The sequence below is a fragment of the Pelodiscus sinensis genome, chromosome 19 (genome assembly GCF_052426305.1).
Source record: "Pelodiscus sinensis isolate ZL-2025 chromosome 19, ASM5242630v1, whole genome shotgun sequence".
Taxonomy (NCBI): Eukaryota; Metazoa; Chordata; order Testudines; family Trionychidae; genus Pelodiscus; species Pelodiscus sinensis.
Genome location: NC_143070.1, coordinates 34,719,516 through 34,739,746, shown reverse-complemented (window position 1 = coordinate 34,739,746; position 20,231 = coordinate 34,719,516). Strand labels below are relative to the sequence as shown.

Here is a 20,231-nt window from a genome sequence, read left to right as displayed (position 1 = left end):
GCAAATGAGTCCCTCCTTAGCATATTTTGTGCTGAGAAAAAACTCGTCCTGGAGACGCAGCCTGAGGGTCGTTTCGCAAAGTCCTCCGGGCTTGATTTATGCGTCTAACAACCAGAGGGACGGCCCCTCCCTCCCCCAGCTCAGTGCCCCCGGTTTGCTCTTGCGTCGCTGGGATGCGGTCGCATCGGGGGGCCACGGTTCACAGAGTAAAGTTAATTTCTGGCTTCTGCTCTTTCCTGCCCGGCGGGGCCTGCGCGATCCGTCCGGCCCTGCCTGGAAACGCTTGGCAGGCCCCCTTCCCGCCCTGAGCGAGAAAAGCAGCGGGGTCCCTCTTAGCGAGCGCTCCCCGGGCCAAGGCCTGAGCCCGAGAAATCCCCGAAGCAACTGGCACTTTCTCCAGCAGCGCCCCCCCGTGAGAAATAAGCCGGTGCCCCCCGGCTGTCGGACACGGGGAGCGGCCAGCTCCCATGATCCCCGGCGGTAACGTGGGCCAGTACCGCCCCCCGTGGGCTGGCAGGAACGTGGGCGGGCAAGCGGCGGAAAGCCGGAGTCCCTGGGAGGTGCCCTCTCCCCACCCCGGGAGCCCTCCTAGCAGAAGGGAAGGTGGATTTTTTTGGGGGGGGTCTCAAGGCCAGGCAGACCCTGGGGGGGCGAGGAGTGGAAGTCAGGACTCAGCCCCGGCTGCTATTGGATTCCACAGGGGTGGGGCAGGGTGAGCCAGGAGACCCCCCCCACAATAAAGGGGGCCCATGCCCCCCACTTCCCTCTGTGCAGAGGTCAGGGGTGGGGGGGCGGATGCAGCCCCGAAGGCTCAGGCCCCCCTCCCCAGCATTGGGGAGCCCATGTTGTTGCTCGGGGGAGGGGCAGGGGCTGGAGCCCACAAAATCTACCAGCCCCCCCCAGGTTGTGGGGTACCAGGGGGATGTGGGGAGCGTCTGTCTCCTTCTCAGTCTGGGGCCACGTCGGGGGGGGTCTTTTATTTTTTTATTTTTGCTTCGCACTTGTGCGCGGCCCCCAACTGATTTTTCTGTGGGTCTGTGCCCCCCCCAAAAAAAGCCCCCCCCCCGGCAGAGTTACTGGTTTCTAACGTTCCCCTAAAGTTGGGGAGAAGTGTCCCGCTCTGAGCCTCCCCAGACCCCCCCCATGCTCAGGTCTCTTTTTCTGGTGCCTGGATGTACGGCGGGCGCTAGGACCCAGCGGCCCCGGGCGGGCGGCCCGTCGGGGCTCCCTTTGTCCCTGGGCGCAGCCTGACTCCCGGCCTGGGCAGCGGCCACTGCGCATGCGCCGGGCTCCCCGCAGCACCGCCGGGAGGGGGAGTCGCCCGCAGGGTCCCGCTGCTCCCCGGGAGCCGCTCCCCGCGCAGCGCCCCCCCCAGCCGGCTCCGGCCCCAGCGCTTGGGGGGCAGGTAAGAGACACCCCTCTGCATGGGGGGGTGCAGATAAGGGGGTTGGGGGAGCAAGGGGGTGCAGGGGCAGGGTGGGGGGCAGGAGGGGGGGTGCAGGGGGCACTGAAGGGGCGGGGCGATGCGGGGGGGTCAGAGTTGACTTTTGGGGTGGGTGGGAGCAGGGCTGCATTAAAGGGGAACTGGGGGGGCACTGGGAGGAAAGGGGGGGCTGTCAGAGAAAGAACAGCCCAGCTGCGGAAGGGAGAGGCACAGGGAGCCGGGGTGGGGGGATACCTGGGCAGCTCCCCCCCATGGGGCAGGAGGGGCGGCCCCACCCTGCCGCCAGAGGGGAATTTGTCAGCCCCCCAGGCTTTGGGGGCAGGTGGGGGCTTTGCCTGGGGGCTGGGCAGCTCCAGGTCCAAAACCCAGCCCGCCCCCCGCACACACTCCCTGCTCCGGATGTGTTATCTCGCTATAGAAATAAGTTTTTCCTGCCGGGCGGCAGAATGACATCATCACGCTCGCTGGCCGCGAAAGCCCCCGGGGGGGGGACTGGGGAGCATGGGGCACGGCCCCCCTGGTTTTAGCAAAGCAACCTCGCCTCAGCTGCTTATCAATAGACTAGGGACACAACCTAGCTGGGGCCACCGTAAGGAGGGTGCGGTACCGGCTGGAGAACCCGAGAGTCGTTATGAATGATTCTCAATCCTGCTGGAAGAGCATAACGAGTGGGGTTCCGCAGGGGTCTGTTCTGGGACCGGCTCTGATCAGTATCTTCAGCAACGATTTAGATATCGGCATAGAAAGGACGCTTATTAAGTTTGCCGATGATCCCACGCTGGGAGGGGTTGCGAGGGCTTTGTAGGACAGGTCAGAATTCAGACTGATCTGGACAAACCGGAGAAATGGGCGGAGGGAAACAGGATGAAGTTGAATAAGGACAAATGCAAAGTGCCCCACTTAGGAAGGGACAATCCATGTCACACACACACAGAACGGGAAGCGACGAGTCCGGCAGAAAGGGATCTAGGGGTCAGAGTGGACCGCCAGCGAAATAGGGGTCAACAGGGCGACGTTGTGGCAAAAAAAGCAAACCCTGCTTCCGGGATTATTTGTCACCTGCAAAGTGGGTTGTGCCCACGAAGGCTCATGACAATATTTATATTTCTGTTAGTCTCTATGGTGCTAGAGGGCCATTGGTTTTTATGATGCTGGGCAGCGTGAACGGGCGTGTTGTGAGCAAGACCGGAAAAGTCGTTCTTCCGCTCTGCGCTGGTTAGGCCTCCGTTGGGGTCTTGGGTCCAGTTCTGGGCACCGCTTTCCAGGAAAGATGTGGAGACATCGGAGAGGGTCCAGAGAAGAGCAACAAGAAAGACGCAAAGTCGAGAGAACAGGAGCTAGGAGGGAAGGCTGAAGGAATTGGGTTTGTTTAGTTGAGAAAAGAGAAGATTGAGGGGGACACAAGAGCTGGTTTCAGGTATCTAAAAGGGTGTGAAGGAGGAGGGAGGAAAATTGTTCCCCTTGGCCTCTGAGGATAGAGCAAGAAGCAATGGGCTGACACTGCAGCAAGGGAGGGTGAGGTTGGACGTGAGGAAAAACTCTCTGCCTGTCAGAGGGGTGACATGCTGGGATAAGTTGCCTGGAGGGAGTGTGATATTGAAGAGCAGGGAGGGAGCATGGGGGGGGGCAGGGACTCCAGTGGACCCTTCTGTAACCTGACCCCCCCTCCTCTCTCGCCCCGACAGGCTGAGGGGTCCCGGCCCCGTGTGTCTCCCCGTCGGCCCAGGGACAGGGCCGGGCGATGGCTGGGATGGAGCCGGTTCAGGTAGGGGGCTTGAGGAAGGGATGGGGGGGGTCTGTATTTCAGTGTGTGTGGGGGGGGACGCACAAGGAGGAGGCGGGGGGGACAAACCTGCGGGGGCACATTCACACAGGGGCTGACTTTCTGCCCAGCTCCACAGGTCAGGAGTGGGGGGGGAACGTTCCCCCATTTCAAACCCTGCCCCATCCCCGGGCAGGGCTGGGAAGCTGGCCAGACTCCCCGGGCGGAGCTGGCCCCCCCTGGGGGGGGCAGAGGCTGCTGGGAACGGCCCAGGGACGCTGTCGGGGTCCCTGCCCCCCGGCTCAGAGCTCCGCTTCCCGGGGCAGCCTGGGGCCGGCAGGCGTGTGGGGTGGGAGCAGCCTGGCTCTGCTGGGGGGGCACAAGGAGCTCCCCCCTCACCTCCCCCATCTCCCTGGCTGCTCCCTCCCCTCCCCCCCCCGGTGTCGGGCTGAGCGGGGCTGTTGCCGTTGCAGGGGCCGGTGGCCTTCGAGGAGGTGGCCGTGTATTTCACCCCGGGGCAGGGGGCGCTGCTGGGCCCGGCGCAGAGAGCCCTCTACCGGGCCGTCATGCAGGAGAACTACGAGACGGTGACCTCGCTGGGTACGGCCCCCCCCCCCCCCCGCGGGATCCGGGGCCGGAAGGGGGGGGAGTCCGACTCGGTTCCTCCCTGGGGAGGAGGGGGGCGGGGCCCAGAGCTCCAGGGAGAGACACTTTCCTCTCCGAGCCCCGCGAACGGGACCGGGGAGCGAAACCCACCGGCCACGCTCAGCCGCCCCCGTCCCCGCGGCTCTGCCGGAGCTCGGAGCAGGGCCCGGCCCCGCCTGTGTTATCGCCCCGGAGCCGCCCTCAGCTCCCTTCCTGGGGCTCGCTCCGTCCTTGGGGGGGCTCCGCCGGCTGGAACCGGGCAGGAGTTCGGCACTCGAGGTGGGCGTCCGTCAGCAAGTCCCCCGGGTCTGTCTGTCCAGAGATCTCCCGGGGAGGGCGGGAAAACTCCCTGTCCCAGGGTCTGCTGCTCCTCCGGGGAACATTCCCTGTGACTCTCCCCATGCACCCTGACTTGGCCCGGTTTCACCCCCTGCGCAGGGTTCCCCGTCCCCAAACCCGAGCTGATCATCCAGCTGGAGCGAGGGGAGGAGCCGTGGGTGCCGGATCTCCAGGCCGACGCGGGAGGGGAGACCCCGAGAGGCGCCCGCCCAGGTGAGGAGCCGCGGAAACAGAGGGAGATAATCAGGCAAGTGGTGGGAAAAGCCAGGACTCCCCAAAACGTGCGAGGAACAAGGGCCCCTCGGTTCTGCCCCGTCTCGCCCAGGCCAGGGCGGCCGTCGGCCGGTGCCGTAGCCTCCGGGCAAATCTCAGCCCTGCCTCCTCCCCATCCCGTTCGCTGTGGGGAATTTCCTCTTTGGCGGAGTGTTTGGGTGGGGTGCGGAGGCAGAACCCAAAGTCTTCTCAGCAGAGACCTTGGGGAGTTTTCTCCCTTTGCTGTTCCCCTCTCGGTTCGTTCTGCCCTGTCTGGGCCGTGACTCTCCTCTGGGTTCTGTCTCTCCCAGCAGGCGGCGGGGCAGGGAATTGGATCAAGGAGGAGAATGAGCAGCCGGAAGGTCCTTGGAAAGTGGAACCACAGGAGATATTTTTGGGAGGAGCCGGAGGGAGTTTTCCTCTGTCCTTGGAAGAGGGAAATGCCTGGGGAGAGCTACACGGGGCAGAGAGGCAGGCGGGAAACTCTCCGGAGAAGAAACCGGATGTATCCACTCAACAAGGACGCCAGACGTCCCCCGTCCCACAGACGAGTCCCGGCGAAGAGAAATATCACCCAGGGGAGAGGCCGTATCAATGCCTGGAGTGCGGGAACCGTTTTCACGCGCGCTCAGCACTTCTTGCACACCAGGAAACGCACGGAGACGAGAGACCCTATAAGTGCCCGGAGTGCGGGAAGGGTTTTGGGAAGAGCTCCACCCTTTTTACGCACCAGCTCATTCACACCGGAGAGAGGCCGTACCAGTGCCAGGAGTGCGGGAAAGGGTTTATCCAAAGAGCCAAGCTGATCGTGCACCAGCGGACCCACACGGGGGAGAGGCCCTATCAATGCGAGCAGTGCGAGAAAAGATTTAGCAATAGTTCCGCCCTTTTCACGCACCAGCAAACCCACACGACCGAGGGGTGTTTTAAATGCCTTGAGTGCGGGAAGAGCTTCACACACCGAGTCCGGCTGATCGCCCACCAGCGAAGCCACACGGGGGAGGTACCCTACAAGTGCCAAGAGTGCGGGAAAAGTTTCAGCAAGAGCTCCGCCTTTTTTACGCACCAGCGAACCCACACGGGGGAGAGACCTTACGAATGCCCGGAGTGCGGGAAAAGCTTTCGACAGACGGCGGCACTCAACGTACACCAGCGAACCCACACGGGAGAGAGGCCCTATAAATGCCAGGAGTGCGGGAAAGGTTTTAGTCAAAGGTCGGTGCTTTTTCAGCATCAGCGCACCCACACGGGGGAGAGGCCGTATCAATGCCTGGAGTGTGGGAAGAGCTTCATCGCGAGATCGGTCCTGACCAACCACCAGAAAATCCACACCGGGGAGAAACCACACGAGTGCGTGGATTGCGGGAAAGCGTTCCGGGTGAAGTCCAAACTCAGCGCGCACGAGAGGATCCACACCGGGGAGAGGCCGTACGCATGCGCGGGCTGCGGGAAAGGTTTCCGGGTGAAATCCAAACTTCGTGAGCATGAGAGAATCCACACGGGGGAGAAGCCGCACGCATGCGCGGGGTGCGGGAAAGCGTTCCGGGTGAAATCCAAACTTCGCGCGCACGAGAAAACGCACGAGAGAAAACCCATCAGTGTCTGGGCTGGGGAAAAGCTTTCCGTCCGCGCTCAGACCTTGTTAAACGTGGGGGAGCCCGCAAGCGAGCGATCCTATCAATGCCGGGAGTGCGGGAAAAGCTTCAAGAAGAGCTCGTCCCTTGCCAATCACGGGAGAATCCACACGCGCGCGAGACCCTAGGAGCAGCCGGGCTGCAGGAGACGGTGCGATTGGACTTCACGGCTCCGTGACCCACCCAGCGGCCAGAGCTGGGGCCCCGGGGAGCTCCCTGCGCTGCGCCCGGAGCACCCGGCCCCCCCGGGGAAGGAACCTCGGAGCTGTTCGTAGCGTGGGAAATTTTCCCGGGGGCGCTCACGCCGTGTGGGACATCAGAGACTCCCCCCACGGCAGGGAAATTCTCACGGGGCTCCGGCTTGCACTGGCCAGCGAGACAGACCCCCCCCCCCTTGTCCCCGCGCCCAGAAGGGGCGTTTGGCTCCCAGCTGCCCCTGGCTGGGGTGAGGTTCCAGCAGCAGCCGGGCAGGGACCCTCTGGCTCTGCCTGGCCTCAGCAAACCCCCGGCCGAGGGGGAGATGCCCCCAGTAGGCGCTCTCCCCCACCCCCTGCTGCAGCCCTGCTACTGGGACACGGGGGGGGGCAGAAACTCCCCCAAACGCTGCCTCTGCCTGGCTGAAGTCCCCCCCTTCCTTCCCCTCCCAGCTGGCACAGGCAGCTGCTCCGCCCCCCCTTTCTTTAGTTCCCCTTTCCAGAGCGAGGGTTAGTGGCACTAAGTCCCCGTTCCCGGACACCCTCCCATGGCTGCAGGCCCGGCTGCCAGGCACGTGGCGGTCTGAGCCGTGTCTCTCTCATGCACTGGCCCTCAGCCGCCTCTCGCCGAGCTGCCGCGGGGAGTGGGAAGTAACAGGGGGTCTGGGCTGCTTGCGTGGGGCGGGGTGAGTCCTGCCCCCACCCGCCTCTGCTCAGAGCAACCTCTGCCCGACTCGCGAGGGGGGGTGTCTCCTTTTCCCCTTCCACCTCTCCCTCCCCTGCACCCCAGTGTCCTTTGCCCACCACGCCTAGGAACCCGGCTTTGGTGCGTCTGCCCCTCCGCCAGGCCCCTGCGTGCTAGAGAGGAATCCCTGCGGGGCTGGGGGATGCAGAGGGACTCCACAGCAGAGACTGGGGTATATCTGCAGCCCGGCAGGGGCAGATCCGGAGCCAGTCGGCTGGGTGGCCTGGCCGGCTCTCCGCACGGAGGGGATTGGCGCTGGGTCTCAGCTGGCGCCAGACCCCAGGTGCAGAGGAGGTGGCTGCCCCCACAGAGGAGCCTCCAGACCTGTGTCCCGCAAGGGGAAGCGGCGCTGGGGTCCGTTACGCTGAGCGGTTAGAAGGGGCGTGTGGCCGCCGGGGGCTTGGGAATTGGTTTGCTGCTTTGGGACTCTGCCGTGTGGCTTGGTTAGTGTTTTCTTTTGTGTCAATAAAAATCTCAGAGCTCTGCCATTGTCCTTAGCGCCCGTGGCCTGGCCACGCGCCCAAGATCTGTTCCTGGCGCAGAACCGTCAGTCTCCTCCCTGAACGAGGACACAAAGATAAAATCTTGGGTGGTCGTTGGGTCGCTCTAACAAAGTAGCTCCCGTCTCTTCAGGTCGACACATCACAGCTTCAACCTCTGGGGAAGGTGGCATTTGGCATTTTTCCCGCTGAATCCAGGGCTATGTCTAGACTGCAGGCTTCTTTCGAAAGAGCCTCTTTCGAAAGCATCTTTCGAAAGAGCCTCTTTCGAAAGATCGCGTCTAGACTGCAGGCGGATCTTTCGAAAGAGAAATCCGCTTTTTCGAAAGAGAGCACCCAGCGAGTCTGGATGCTCTCTTTCGAAGACGGCCTCTTTACATTGAAGAACGCCTTCCTTCGAAAGAGGAACTTTCGAAAGAAGGCGTTCTTCCTCGTGAAACGAGGTTTACCGCCATTGAAAGAAAAGCCGCGTTCTTTCGAAATAATTTTGAAAGAACGCGGCTTGAGTCTGGACGCAGGGGAAGTTTTTTCGGGAAAAGGCTACTTTTCCCGAAAAAACCCCTGAGTCTGGACACGGCCCAGGTCATTTGTAGATAGGAAATGTTTAGTTAGATTTGCCTTACTGGCCTCTTTCTTTAGTGCGGCAATGCTTAAAGCGCTGTCTGTGAATCGTAACGTTTTCTGGGATCTCCCTTCATGAATGGGGAGGTGGCGCCTGGCTCACCGTGCTTTGTCATTTTCCCTTTTGTAGAAGGCTGTTCCGCCCTGTACTTTGATACTCAGTTACTCTGGGTGGCTGTGTCTACACTGGCGCGTTCTTGCGCGAAAACGGCCGCTCTTGCGCGAAAACATACCGCCTGTCTACACTGGCCGCGTGTTCTTGCACAAGTAAACTGACGTTATGCTGTAGAAAATCAGGACTTCTTGCGCGAGAACTCTGACGCTCCTGCTCAGGAAGAAGCCATCCTGTGCAAGAGCTCTTCCAGAAGAGGCCAGTGTAGACAGGCAACACGAATTTCTGGCGCAAGAAGCCCTGATGGTTAAAATGGCCATCGGAGCTTTCTTGCACAAGAGAGCATCTACACTGGCATGGATGCTCTTGTGCAAAAGCACATGGCAGTGTAGATGCGCTCTTGTAGAAGAGTTTTTGCACAAGAACTCTTCCGCAAAAGAGTTCTTGCGCAAGAAGCTGCCAGTATAGACGTAGCCCGTGTGTCTAGACTATACCTCTATCGACAGAGGGATGTAGATTAGGCACATCGAAATTGCTAATGAAGCAGGGATTTAAATATCCCACGCTTCATTAGCATAAACATGGCTGCCACTTTTTTCGGGGGGAAAAAAGGCCGTCTAGACGCAGATTTGTCGAAAATAAACCCTTTTTCGAAAGATCCTTTGTTCCTCAAAAAATGAGGTTTACAGGATCTTTCGAAAAAGGGTTTATTTTCGACACATCCGCGTCTAGACGGCCTTTTTTTTTCCCCGAAAAAACTCCATAAAAAAAAAAAGCAGAGGCCATGTTTATGCTAATGAAGCACAGGATATTTAAATCCCTGTGTTGTTAGCAATTGCGACATGCTTGATTTAGAATCATAGAATCCTAGGACTGGAAGGGACCTCGAGAGGTCATCGAGTCCAGCCCCCCGCCCTCAAGGCAGGACCACGCTCCGTCTACACCATCCCTGACAGATGTCTATCTAACCTGTTCTTAAATATCTCCAGAGAGGGAGATTCCACCACCTCCCTTGGCAATTTATTCCAATATTTGACCACCCTGACAGTTAGGAATTTTTTCCTAATGTCCAATCTAAACCTCCCCTGCTGCACTTTAAGCCCATTACTCCTTGTCCTGTCTTCAGAAACCAAGAGGAACAAATTTTCTCCTTCCTCCTTGTGACACCCTTTTAGATATTTGAAAACCGCTCTCATGTCCCCCCTTAATCTTCTTTTTTCCAAACTAAACAAGCCCAGTTCATGAAGCCTGGCTTCATAGGTCATGTTCTCTAGACCTTTAATCATTCTTGTCGCTCTTCTCTGTACCCTTTCCAATTTCTCCACATCTTTCTTGAAATGTGGCGCCCAGAACTGGACACAGTACTCCAGCTGAGGCCTAACTAGTGCAGAGTAGAGCGGCAGAATGACTTCACGAGTTTTGCTCGCAACACACCTGTTGATACATCTATCGGCAGAGGGATGCAGTCTAGACATAGCCTCTGAGAGGATGGACTTCACAGTCATGGGGGACTTCCCAAATATTCCAGAGTGGTTTTGGGTTCCCCCTTCCTTGGCGTTTGCCGTGAGACTTTCCTGTCCTTAGAACAGGGCCCAGGACGTGTCTAGTGCCAGACACGCCGAGGGCGAGTGCCGGGGCCCGGCTCCGAGAGCCAGAGGCTGAAATGGGGAAGGAAGTTCCTGACTGAGGTTGGGGAGACGGTGGGTGGGTGGACGGGGCCTTGCAAGGGCACCGTTGGCTCTGGGGAGCCAGAGAGCTGAGAACGGTGAGCTCGGTGCACCTGTCCCACGAGGGCCGGGTGGACGCGAGAAGGCGGCCGGCGGTGCCCCGAGAGGCCTGACGCGGGGCCGGTGTCGACGTCTCCCCGTGGCTGAGGTAGGAGGCCGGGCAAAGGCCCCTCTTGTGGGCCGTGAGCGACTTCCCTCCTGGCTTTAACTCCTGCCCCTGTCCCTGGGGCCTGTGTGGGGCTGGCGCAGCATGGGGAGCGGGGGAGTAGGATTTTATTGGGGGCTCTGAAAAGAAGAAAGGGAAATGTAGTTTCTCACCCCCCCTTTGCTTGAATAATGGGGGGAAGGGGAGTGGTCTGTAAGGGACCCCCCCCAGGCTGTCTGACTGTCACCCATTGGCACAGCCGGAGGGTAGGGGGAGCTGTCTGGCTGTCACCCATTGACACAGCCAGAGGGTAGGGGGAGCTGTCTGTCTGTCACCCATTGACACAGCCGGGGGTAGGGGGAGCTGTCTGGCTGTCACCCATTGATACAGCCGGGGGTAGGTGGAGCTGTCTGGCTGTCACCCATTGACACAGCCGGGGATTAGGGGAGCTGTCTGGCTGTCACCCATTGACACAGCCGGGGCTTGGGGGAGCTATCTGGCTGTCACCCAATGACACAGCCGGGGGTAGGTGGAGCTGTCTGGCTGTCATCCATTGACACAGCCGGGGCTTGGGGGAGCTGTGTGGCTGTCACCCATTGACACAGCTGGGGGTAGGAGGAGCTGTCTGGCTGTCACCCATTGACACAGCCGGGGGTAGGTGGAGCTGTCTGGCTGTCACCCATTGACACAGCCAGGGGTAGGGGGAGCTGTCTGGCTGTCACCCATTGACACAGCTGGGGGTTGGGGGAGCTGTCTGGCTGTCACCCATTGACACAGCTGGGGGTTGGGGGAGCTGTCTGGCTGTCACCCATTGACACAGCTGGGGGTTGGGGGAGCTGTCTGGCTGTCACCCATTGACACAGTCAGGGGTAGGGGGAGCTGTGTGGCTGTCACCCATTGACACAGCCGGGGGTAGGGGGAGCTGTCTGGCTGTCACCCATTGACACAGTCAGGGGTAGGGGGAGCTGTCTGGCTGTCACCCATTGACACAGCTGGGGGTTGGGGGAGCTGTCTGGCTGTCACCCATTGACACAGCTGGGGGTAGGAGGAGCTGTCTGGCTGTCACCCATTGACACAGCCGGGGGTAGGTGGAGCTGTCTGGCTGTCACCCATTGACACAGCCGGGAGTTGGGGGAGCTGTGTGGCTGTCACCCATTGACACAGCCGGGGGTAGGTGGAGCTGTCTGGCTGTCACCCATTGATACAGCCGGGGGTAGGTGGAGCTGTGTGGCTGTCACCCATTGATACAGCCGGGGGTAGGTGGAGCTGTCTGGCTGTCACCCATTGATACAGCCGGGGGTAGGTGGAGCTGTGTGGCTGTCACCCATTGACACAGCCAGGGGTAGGGGGAGCTGTCTGGCTGTCACCCATTGACACAGCCGGCGGTTGGGGGAGCTGTCTGGCTGTCACCCATTGACACAGCCAGGGGTAGGGGGAGCTGTCTGGCTGTCACCCATTGACACAGCCGGGGCTTGGGGGAGCTGTCTGGCTGTCACCCGTTGACACAGCCGGGGCTTGGGGGAGCTGTCTGGCTGTCACCCATTGACACAGCCGGGCCTTGGGGGAGCTGTCTGGCTGTCACCCATTGACACAGCCGGGGCTTGGGGGAGTTGTCTGGCTGTGACCCATTGACACAGCCAGGGAAAAGGCTGGTGTCACCCTATGGCCATGCTACCCTGGGTGTTGCATGCCAGTTGCAAGAGGGCTGTGAGGGTGGGGGAGGTGGAAGCCCCTGGAGGGGGGGGGGGGGCTATTTCGCCACACGCTGCAGGCTCCAGCGGGGCTGTTTTCTCGGGGTGCCCGGACCAGGACGCTCCTTGCCACCCTGCCTGAGTACGAGGGGGACGTGCTTTTGGGGAGCTGGGTGTCACCCGTCACCCCCAGCCCTTTAGTTCCCCCCAACGCTGCTCCCCCGCAGATGGGGGTGGGCGACCAGTCGCGGTTCCTCTTGGTTGCCGTTGTCTCACAAATGGGGTTTGTTTCGCCCAGGCTGGGTGCGACGCCGGGGGAGCGCACAGAAGGGAGAGGGGCCCCCCACAGCAGGGCCCCCTTGCCCCGGCCTCACTGAGGGGGCAGCGAGCCCCCCAGGGGTCCTGTGGGGCTGCACAGGGACGGAAGGGGGGTGAGCCGGGGAGCCCGCACCAGAGAGTCCCCTCCCCCCCCGGGGAGTGGATCCACATTGGGCCCCGGGCTGCCCCCCCTTAAACTCGGTGGATAAGAAACCAGGCCTAGGAGGGACGCGGGGGGAGAGGCGGCGCTAGGACCCAGCGGCGGCCGCGGGCGGGGCGGGCCGGGAGCCGGGGCTGCCGTCGGGAGGGGGAGTCGCCCGCAGGGTCCCGCTGCTCCCCGGGAGCCGCTCCCCGCGCAGCGCCCCCCCCGGCCGGCCCCGGCCCCAGCGCTTGGGGGGCGGGTAAGAGACACCCCCAGGGCGCAGGGGGAGGGTTATGGGGCTGGAGGGAGGGGAGATGAGCGGGGGGGGGCGCCAGAGCAGCCTGGCTGGGGGAGGGCGGGGGGGGCAGACACAAGGCAGCCCCCCCGCCCCATAGAGAGGGGGAGGGGCTGCCCCACCCCGCAGCCAGCCGGGAATTTTCTCCCCCCCCGCCCTGGAAACTGGTCGGACCGGCCGGGCAGAGGCGGCGGGGGGGGGGCCCTGGGCTTTGCAGTGACAAGGCCAATACCCGCCCCCCCGCCCAGATCTCACCGCCCCCCAGCTGCTGGGTCCAGCCCCTGCCCCCCCCCGCTCCTTCCCAGCCTTTCCGCGTGCCCCTGGGGGGGAGGGGCTGTGGGGGTGTCGGGGGCGTCTGGCTGCAGGGAGCGAGCTGGGGGGCAGGGACCCCAGTGGCCCCTTCTGTGACCGGCCCCCTCTCGCCCCGACAGGCTGAGGGGTCCCGGCCCCGAGTGTCTCCCCGTGGGGCCAGGCCATGGCTGGGATGGAGCCGGCTCAGGTAAGGGGGTGACCGGGGAGGGGGCTGGGGGGTCTGTAGTTCAGTGGGGGGCAGGGTTGGTACAAATCGGCGGGGACACGTTCACACAGGGGCTGACTTTCTGCCCAGCCCCACAGCCCGGGCATGAGGCTGTGAGAGGGGGACGTTCCCCCATTTCTAACCTGGCACCCCCCCCCCGAGCAGGGCTGGGAAGCTGCCAGACTCCCCCGGGTGGAGCCAGCCACCCCGGGAGGGGCAGAAGCTGCTGGGAATGATCCAGGGACGCTGTCGGGGTCCCTGCCCCCCGGCTCAGAGCTCCGCTTCCCGGGGCAGCCTGGGCTGGCAGACGTGTGGGGCGGGAGCAGCCCAGCTCTGCTGGGCGGGGGGGGGGGCAAAAGGAGCTCCCTCCTCCTCCCCCCACATCCTCCTGGCTGCTCTGAGCTGGGGGGCTGCTCCCCCCGTGTCCGGCCGGGCGGGGGCTGAGTGGGGCTGTTGCCGTTGCAGGGGCCGGTGGCCTTCGAGGAGGTGGCCGTGTATTTCACCCCGGGGCAGGGGGCGCTGCTGGGCCCGGCGCAGAGAGCCCTCTACCGGGCCGTCATGCAGGAGAACTACGAGACGGTGACCTCGCTGGGTACGGCCCCCCCCCCCCGCGGGATCCGGGGCCGGAAGGGGGGGGAGTCCGACTCGGTTCCTCCCTGGGGAGGAGGGGGACGGGGCCCTGAGCTCCAGGGAGAGACACTTTCCTCTCCGACCCCCGCGAACGGGACCGGGGAGCGAAACCCACCGGCCACGCTCAGCCGCCCCCGTCCCCGCGGCTCTGCCGGAGCTCGGAGCAGGGCCCGGCCCCGCCTGTGTTATCGCCCCCGGAGCCGCCCTCAGCTCCCTTCCTGGGGCTCGCTCCGTCCTTGGGGGGGCTCGGCCGGCTGGAACCGGGCAGGAGTTCAGCAGCCGAGCTGGGCGTCCGTCAGCAAGTCCCCCGGTGTCCGTCTGTCCTGAGATCTCCCGGGGAGGGCGGGAAAACTCCCTGCCCCGGGGTCTGCTGCTCCCCCGGGGAACGTTCCCTGTGACTCTCCCCATGCACCCTGACTTGGCCCGGTTTCACCCCCTGCGCAGGGTTCCCCGCCCCCAAACCCGAGCTGATCGCCCGGCTGGAGCGAGGGGAGGAGCCGTGGGTGCCGGATCTCCAGGCCGACGCGGGAGGGGAGACCCCGAGAGGTGCCCGCCCAGGTGAGCAACGAGGGAAACTGAGGCAGACGCGTCTGTCCGGGGAAGGGAGAAGCTGGGTCCTGCAGAACGGCCTGCGAGCGAGAGCCCTCGGTTTGGGCCCCTCTCGCCCAGGCCGGCGCTGCCGCCAGCAGATCCCATAACCTCAAAGCAAAGCTCAGCCCTGCTTCCCCTCCCCCGTCCCGTTGGCTGTCGGGAATTTTCCCCCCCGGGGCGTGTCTGGGTGGGGGCAGGCTGAGCCCAGAGTCGCCCCCTCCCCACCAGACCTTGTGTCGTGTTTTCCCTCGTGGCTGGTCCCCTCTCTGCCCTTTCCCCCGGCACACTCAGTGACTCCTGCCTGGGTTCTGTCTCCCCAGCAGGCAGCGGGGCCGAGGGTGAGAACAAGAAGGAGAATCGGCAGCAGGAAGGTCCTGGGGGCGTGGAACCGCCAGAGACGTTCTTGGGAGGAGCCGGAGGGAGTTTTCCCCCGGGCGTGGCAGCGGGACGTGCCCGGGGAGCGCGACACGGGGCTGGGAGGCAGAAGACACCGGATGGATCCGTTCCAGGTGGAGGAGGATTGAAAGATGTCAAGGAAACGACAATCCGGCCGGCACGTCCCAAGGACGAGAAATCGTACAAATGCCCCGAGTGTGGGAAAACGTTCCGCCGGAGCCCAGCCCTCATGAACCATAGGGCAGTCCATAGACGAGACAGACCCAATAAATGCCTGGAGTGTGGGAAGAGTTTTGTGGACCAAGCGGGGCTTATGAAACACCAGACCATGCACACCGGAGAGAGACCCTATCGGTGCGGGGAGTGTGGGAAAGCCTTTTTTCGGAATTCCGAACTGAACGTGCATAAGCGAGTTCACACCGGCGAGAGACCCTTTAAATGCCTGGCGTGCGGGAAAAGTTTCACCCGCAATTCACAACTTGTCGCGCATCAGCATACTCACACCCGGGAGAAACCGTACAAATGCCTGGAGTGTGGGGAAAGTTTTATTCGGAACTCACGCTTCATTGTCCATCAGCGCAGCCACGCGGGAGAGAAGCCGTACAAGTGCCTGCAGTGTGAGAAAAGTTTTAAAAAAAGTTCCTCTCTCATTAAACATCGGAGAATCCACACCGGAGAAAGACCCTATAAGTGTCTTGTGTGCGGGAAAGATTTTATTTGCCGTTCGCACCTGAATACGCACCAAAGAATCCACACGGGTGACAGACCCTATCAATGCCATGATTGTGGGGAAAAGTTTGCGGAGAGATCAAAACTTACAGCTCATGAGAGAATGCACACAGGCGAGAGACCCTATAAGTGCGTGGACTGCGGGCGGAGCTTCATTCGGAAATCACACCTCCTTATACACCAGAGCACGCACACCGGAGAGAGACGCTTTAAATGTCTCGAGTGTGGCAGGAGCTTCATTCGGAAATCACACTTTATTATACACCAGCGCGTGCACACCGGAGAGAGGCCCTTTCAGTGTCTTGAGTGTGGGAAAAGCTTCATTCGGAAGTCCAATCTTGTTATACATCGGAGAAAGCACACGGCAGAGAGACCCTTTCAATGTCAGGAGTGTGGGAAAAGTTTTATTCAGAACTCCGTCCTCATTGCGCACCAGCGAATCCACACGGGAGAAGCCCCGTATAAATGCCAGGATTGTGGGAAAACTTTTAGGGGAAGATCTGTCCTTCTTCACCACCGGAGAATCCACACCGGAGAAAGACTCTATAAGTGCCTGGAGTGTGGGAAAGATTTCATTTTCCCCTCGCAGCTCACTGCACATCAGAAGATCCACACAAAGGACAAACCGTATCTATGCCACAAGTGTGGGAAAAGCTTTCTGCAGAGGATGTATCTTGCCAATCATGAGAAAATCCACACAGGAGAGAGACCCCATAAGTGCATGCACTGCGGGAAAGGCTTCACTTGGAAATCTAACCTTCTTATCCACCAGCGTGTGCACACCGGAGAGAGACCCTTTCAGTGCCGGGAGTGCGGGAAAAGCTTCATTTGTAACTCCGCACTTATTGTGCATCAGCAAACCCACACAGGAGAGAAACCTTATCCGTGCCCGGAGTGTGGGAAAAGTTTTCGGGGGAAGTCGGATCTTGCTAGGCACCGACGCACCCACACGGGGGAGAGACCCTATAGTTGCCTCGCATGTGGAAAGGGCTTTAAACAGCTCTCCGCCCTGATTGAACACAGGAGAATCCACACCGGAGAGAAGCCGTACACATGCCCGGAGTGCGGGAAGAGTTTCCGTTGGAAAGCAACCCTTAACACGCATCAGAGAACCCACACGGGCGAGGAACCCCACAGGTGCTCGGTCTGTGGGAAATCCTTCAGCCACCGCTCGAGCCTTATTCAGCATGGGAGAATCCACACCGGGGAGAGGCCTTACACGTGCCCGGAGTGCGGGAAGGGCTACAAGGCTCGCTCGGAGCTCACCAAACACAGGAGGATCCACACCGGGGAGAGGCCTCACCCGTGCCCCGAGTGCGGGAAGAAATTCAGGACCAGCTCGATGCTGTCCAAACATCGGAGAATCCACACACGCAAGAGACCCTAGGAGCAGCCTGGTTGCAGGAGACCGTTCGACTGGACTTCACAGCGGCAAGATATGGGGCAGGGGGGGGGGCTCCCTGTGCTGCTCCCGGAGCACCCGGCCCCCCCAGGGAAGGAACCTCGGAGCCGTTCACAGGGCGGGAAAATCTCCTGGTGGCGCTCACGCTGTATGGGACATCAGAGACTCCCCCTACAGCAGGGAAATTCTCGTGAGGTCCCAGGGAGACAGACCCCCCCCACGTCCCCGCGCCCAGCAGGGGCGCTTGGCTCCCAGCTGCCCCTGGATGGGGGGGAGGCCTGAGCAAGGACCCTCTGGCTCTGCCTGGCCTCAGCAAACCCCCGGCAGGGGGGAGCCCCCCCCCAGCTGCCTCTGCCTGCCTGAAGTTCCCCCCTGTCCACCTGCCCCACCTTCCTCCAGCCCCTGGGCCGGGCTCCCCGCTGCCCTAGAGCTGCTCCCGGCAGGGGGGTGGCCCTGGGGCCGGGTTGGGGGGTGTCCCTGCGGGCTCTGGGGTCGCTCACTTTCTTATTCACGTGGCGTGCCAGGACGTGGCACCGCATGACTGTGTTTGACTCCCCGGGGCGTGTGGTTTCTGTGTCCTCCTTAGCGGCTCTGGCTTGGGTTTGCCAGCCCGGAGGGGCTCTCCTGTGGGCTCCCTCTGGGGCCGCTTCCGAGCCCCCTTTTCTCCCCCAATAAAATGGCGTCTGGTTTCTAGGATCGCCCCGCCAGTGTGATTTCCCATGGGGGCGGGTGGGTCTCCTTTCCCGGGGGTGACGGGAGTATCCCTCTGCCGTTGCCCCCCAAGGAGGGGGATATGTGGGGGCTGGAGGGATTCCCGGGGGCCGTGCGCCCCGGCGCTGATCTCGGGGTCTGTGTTGGCAGTAAGGGGGGGCCTGGCCCGGGGGGGGGTTGGAGGGCCTGACGCTGCCAGATCCGGCATTGGGGGGCTCCGGGGTGTCTCAGCCCCTCGTGTGACATCACAGGACCCCCCTCCCCCGGTCTCTCCCATGGGCTGCCTCAGGTACCCCTGCCCGGCCCGCTGGCTGGCGTGGGACCCTCCTTGCCCCCCCAGTCTGTGTGGGGAGCCAGGGGGCTGGAGTCTGGTTCTGTGGGGCTGGTGAATTTTTCGACATGCCCAAGTGTCTGTCTGAGGCCCCAGCCCCGAGCCGCCGCCCCCCGCCGGTCCAGGGACAATGGCCGGGCAGGGTGGGGCCGGTTCCGAGATGACCTCCCTTTGGGGTTCCCCGATGCTCCCCAAATCCCCTGCCGGCCCCCGGCTCTTCTAATACTCATCATCTGTGTCTAATCCGCCTGCGTTGACGCATCTGCCTCCCTCCGCCCCCCCAGCCGAGGGAGGACCCCGGCTCGCCCAGAGCGGCCGGCCCCCCACCGGCTGCCCCGTGTGAGCGGCAGGCCCTGACCCCCACCCTGTCCCCCTGGGGGGGTTCTGTGCTGGGCAGCCCCACTCGGAGCCCTCCCCCACTCGCCTGCTCCCAGAGCCCAGCCCCCTCCTGGCTGGGCGACCCCCCCACGTCGCCCCAGCGCCCTCTGCCCTGTGGGGTCAGAGCCCCTGGACCCAATGATGAGGTGCTGCCAGCTTTGGGGTCCAGCCCCTCTCCATGGGCAGCTGCTGACCCCCTTGGCTTCGCTGGGGCCCAGAGCAGGGTGGGGGGCAGGCCTGGGACTGAGAGCGGAGCCCCGGGCGGCAGCTGGGACCCCTCGGTGAGGGGCGGGAACAGCTGGGAACACCTGAAAAATGTGGGGGTGCAGCAGCCACTCCCCCCCAGTTCCCCACAACTCTGGCTCCAGACTCTTCTGCCTCGCATCCGTCAGCGCGGTGTCCCGACCCCCCCCCCCCAGTGCCTGCACCTATGGCTCCTGCCCCACATCCCTCAGCGCAGCCTCCTCCTGACATCCCCCCCTAGTTCCCACCTCGCTGGCTCCTGCCCCACGTCCCACAGGCCCTGGGGGCGGAAAGGCAGGTTTTACAGGATACCTGCCCCCCCCATCAGAGCCAGGCTGCCCCCCCCCACCTGCCTTCCCGACCCACCCTGCTCCTTCCCAGCCGCACCCAGACCCGTCCTGCGCTGGGGTGGTACACACTGGGGGGGGGGGTTTGCTTCCAGCCTGCCTCAGTTTCCTGCCTGCGCTGCCCTTTGGGGTTCATCCCTCTGGGCTCCCCACGCTCCTGGGCTGCCCTTCCCCCTCCCCTCCTTTCCCCCCCTCTCGCTCCCTCCCCAAGTCCCCTCTCTGCTGTTTAATAGGAACCTGGAGCCGTTAGCCCCCCTCATCTGCAGAAGTGGGGTGGGGTCCCCGGTAGCTCGTGATCCCAGCTACGGCCTCCTCCCCCCAGACGTCTGTGGGCGCAGCTCTGGCCCCGACAGCCCCCTCCGCCGGCCGGACCCCAACGGGCCCCTGGAAGCGGGAGAAAAGGGAGGCACCTCTCTTCCCACCCACCCCCCTCTGTCCGAACGCCCCAGGAATTGCCCCTACCCCTTGGAGGCAGGGTGACCCAGCCAGAGAGAGACCCCCGCTCCGCCTCCAGCCCTAGGCCTGACGGGGAGGTGACAGGGGGCTGGGCTCCCCCCCCCCCCGGCAGCAGCCTCCCCAGGAATTGAAATGGGGGGTTTCGAATTTACAGGGGGGGTGTCAGGGCCGATGAGGGGGGAGACCCGAGGGTGAAGGTGGCCTGTATGGCACCATGGTTCACAAAGCTGGGGGGGTGTTGGGGAAATTCGGGGGGGGGTGTTGGGGAAATTCGGGGGGTAGGGAAATTCAGGAGCAGTTTGGGGGAAATTCGGGGGGGGTTGGGGAAAATCAGGGGGTGTACACCCCCATGGGGGGGAGGGGACTCCCGCAAGCCAGGGAAGGGTCCGCCGACCGGCCCTGGGGAGGGTCGGGTTTTGTGGAGCCCCGGACAGGGCCGTGGCCCCCGGAGCTGTCCAGCGTGGGGGGCCCCCGAGGGCCCGGCCGCGGGGCTGTGTGCGGGGGGGAGGGGGACGGGCTCTCGGCTGGGAACAGGCCGAGCGGGGCGGCGCTAGGACCCAGCGGCGGCCGCGGGCGGGGCGGGCCGGGAGCCGGGGCTGCCGTCGGGAGGGGGAGTCGCCCGCAGGGTCCCGCTGCTCCCCGGGAGCCGCTCCCCGCGCAGCGCCCCCCCCCGGCCGGCCCCGGCCCCAGCGCTTGGGGGGCAGGTAAGAGACACCCCCAGGGCGCAGGGGGAGGGTTATGGGGCTGGAGGGAGGGGAGATGAGCGGGGGGGGCGCCAGAGCAGCCTGGCTGGGGGCAGACACAAGGCAGCCCCCCCGCCCCATAGAGAGGGGGAGGGGCTGCCCCACCCCGCAGCCAGCCGGGAATTTTCTCCCCCCCCCCCCCGCCCTGGAAACTGGTCGGACCGGCCGGGCAGAGGCGGCGGCGGGGGGGG

General features: G+C 63.2%; 2 protein-coding genes across 7 annotated transcripts; both read left to right on the top strand.

Moving 5' to 3' along the window:
• Positions 1–1,267: 1,267 nt before the first annotated feature.
• LOC102453642 (uncharacterized) lies at positions 1,268–7,500 on the top strand. 4 transcript variants are annotated; one of them, XM_089771321.1, is made up of 5 exons: positions 1,268–1,405; positions 3,130–3,209; positions 3,680–3,806; positions 4,290–4,403; positions 4,757–7,500. In XM_089771321.1, exons 2-5 carry the CDS (start codon positions 3,186–3,188, stop codon positions 6,202–6,204), a joined length of 1,713 nt encoding a protein of 570 aa, XP_089627447.1. In that variant the 5' UTR covers positions 1,268–1,405; positions 3,130–3,185; the 3' UTR covers positions 6,205–7,500. The 4 variants fall into 4 exon arrangements, with proteins under 4 accessions (XP_089627447.1, XP_089627444.1, XP_089627445.1 ...); XM_089771318.1 differs by having other exon boundaries at positions 4,754–7,500; XM_089771319.1 differs by lacking the exon at positions 1,268–1,405 and adding an exon at positions 1,676–2,765 and having other exon boundaries at positions 4,754–7,500.
• Positions 7,501–12,384: 4,884 nt separating this feature from the next.
• Positions 12,385–17,522, top strand: LOC149523131 (uncharacterized). Of its 3 annotated transcripts, XM_089771255.1 has the most exons (5): positions 12,385–12,530; positions 12,998–13,065; positions 13,549–13,675; positions 14,158–14,271; positions 14,625–17,522. In XM_089771255.1, the coding sequence occupies exons 2-5, from the start codon at positions 13,042–13,044 to the stop codon at positions 16,814–16,816; spliced, it is 2,457 nt and encodes an 818-aa protein (XP_089627381.1). In that variant the 5' UTR covers positions 12,385–12,530; positions 12,998–13,041; the 3' UTR covers positions 16,817–17,522. The 3 variants fall into 3 exon arrangements, with proteins under 3 accessions (XP_089627381.1, XP_089627382.1, XP_089627380.1); XM_089771256.1 differs by lacking the exon at positions 12,385–12,530 and having other exon boundaries at positions 12,833–13,065; positions 14,628–17,522; XM_089771254.1 differs by lacking the exon at positions 12,385–12,530 and having other exon boundaries at positions 12,834–13,065.
• Positions 17,523–20,231: the final 2,709 nt, after the last annotated feature.